General features: G+C 30.6%; 1 protein-coding gene across 1 annotated transcript in view; it reads left to right on the top strand.

The window, feature by feature from the left end:
- Positions 1–363, top strand: part of LOC106303291 — a 3046-nt gene continuing 2683 nt past the window's right edge. Inside the window, exon 1 of the mRNA XM_013739603.1 lies at positions 1–106. Within this exon, the coding sequence (XP_013595057.1) occupies positions 1–106 (106 nt within the window). The remainder of the gene's footprint in view (positions 107–363) is intronic.

Here is a 363-nt window from a genome sequence, read left to right as displayed (position 1 = left end):
ATGAAAAAAAAGTACAAGAAATACAAAGAGCTTCTAAGTTCAACGGGTATATCGGTTGATCCCATTACATCTGAAATCGATGCTTCTGAATCATGGTGGAAAGATCGTGAAGTAAGTTCAAAATTTATTTCACAGTTGAAATATATAATTGATTAATGTATAAACATAGTCTAAAATATATGTCTTCTAATTTTATTAATATGCATGTAAGATTGTCCATGCATTTAGACGAAAACCACCACATGGATGAGATATTATGGAACGTTGTTTCAGATTATATAATGTTCAATCTCAATCTCAATCTCTATATTCGGCCAGCCAAAGAAGAGAAGAAATGAGGAATGAAGAAACAAATGAAGATAT

The sequence above is a fragment of the Brassica oleracea genome, chromosome C7 (assembly GCF_000695525.1).
Source record: "Brassica oleracea var. oleracea cultivar TO1000 chromosome C7, BOL, whole genome shotgun sequence".
NCBI classification, from domain to species: Eukaryota; Viridiplantae; Streptophyta; class Magnoliopsida; order Brassicales; family Brassicaceae; genus Brassica; species Brassica oleracea.
This window is presented reverse-complemented; position numbering and strand designations above follow the sequence as displayed.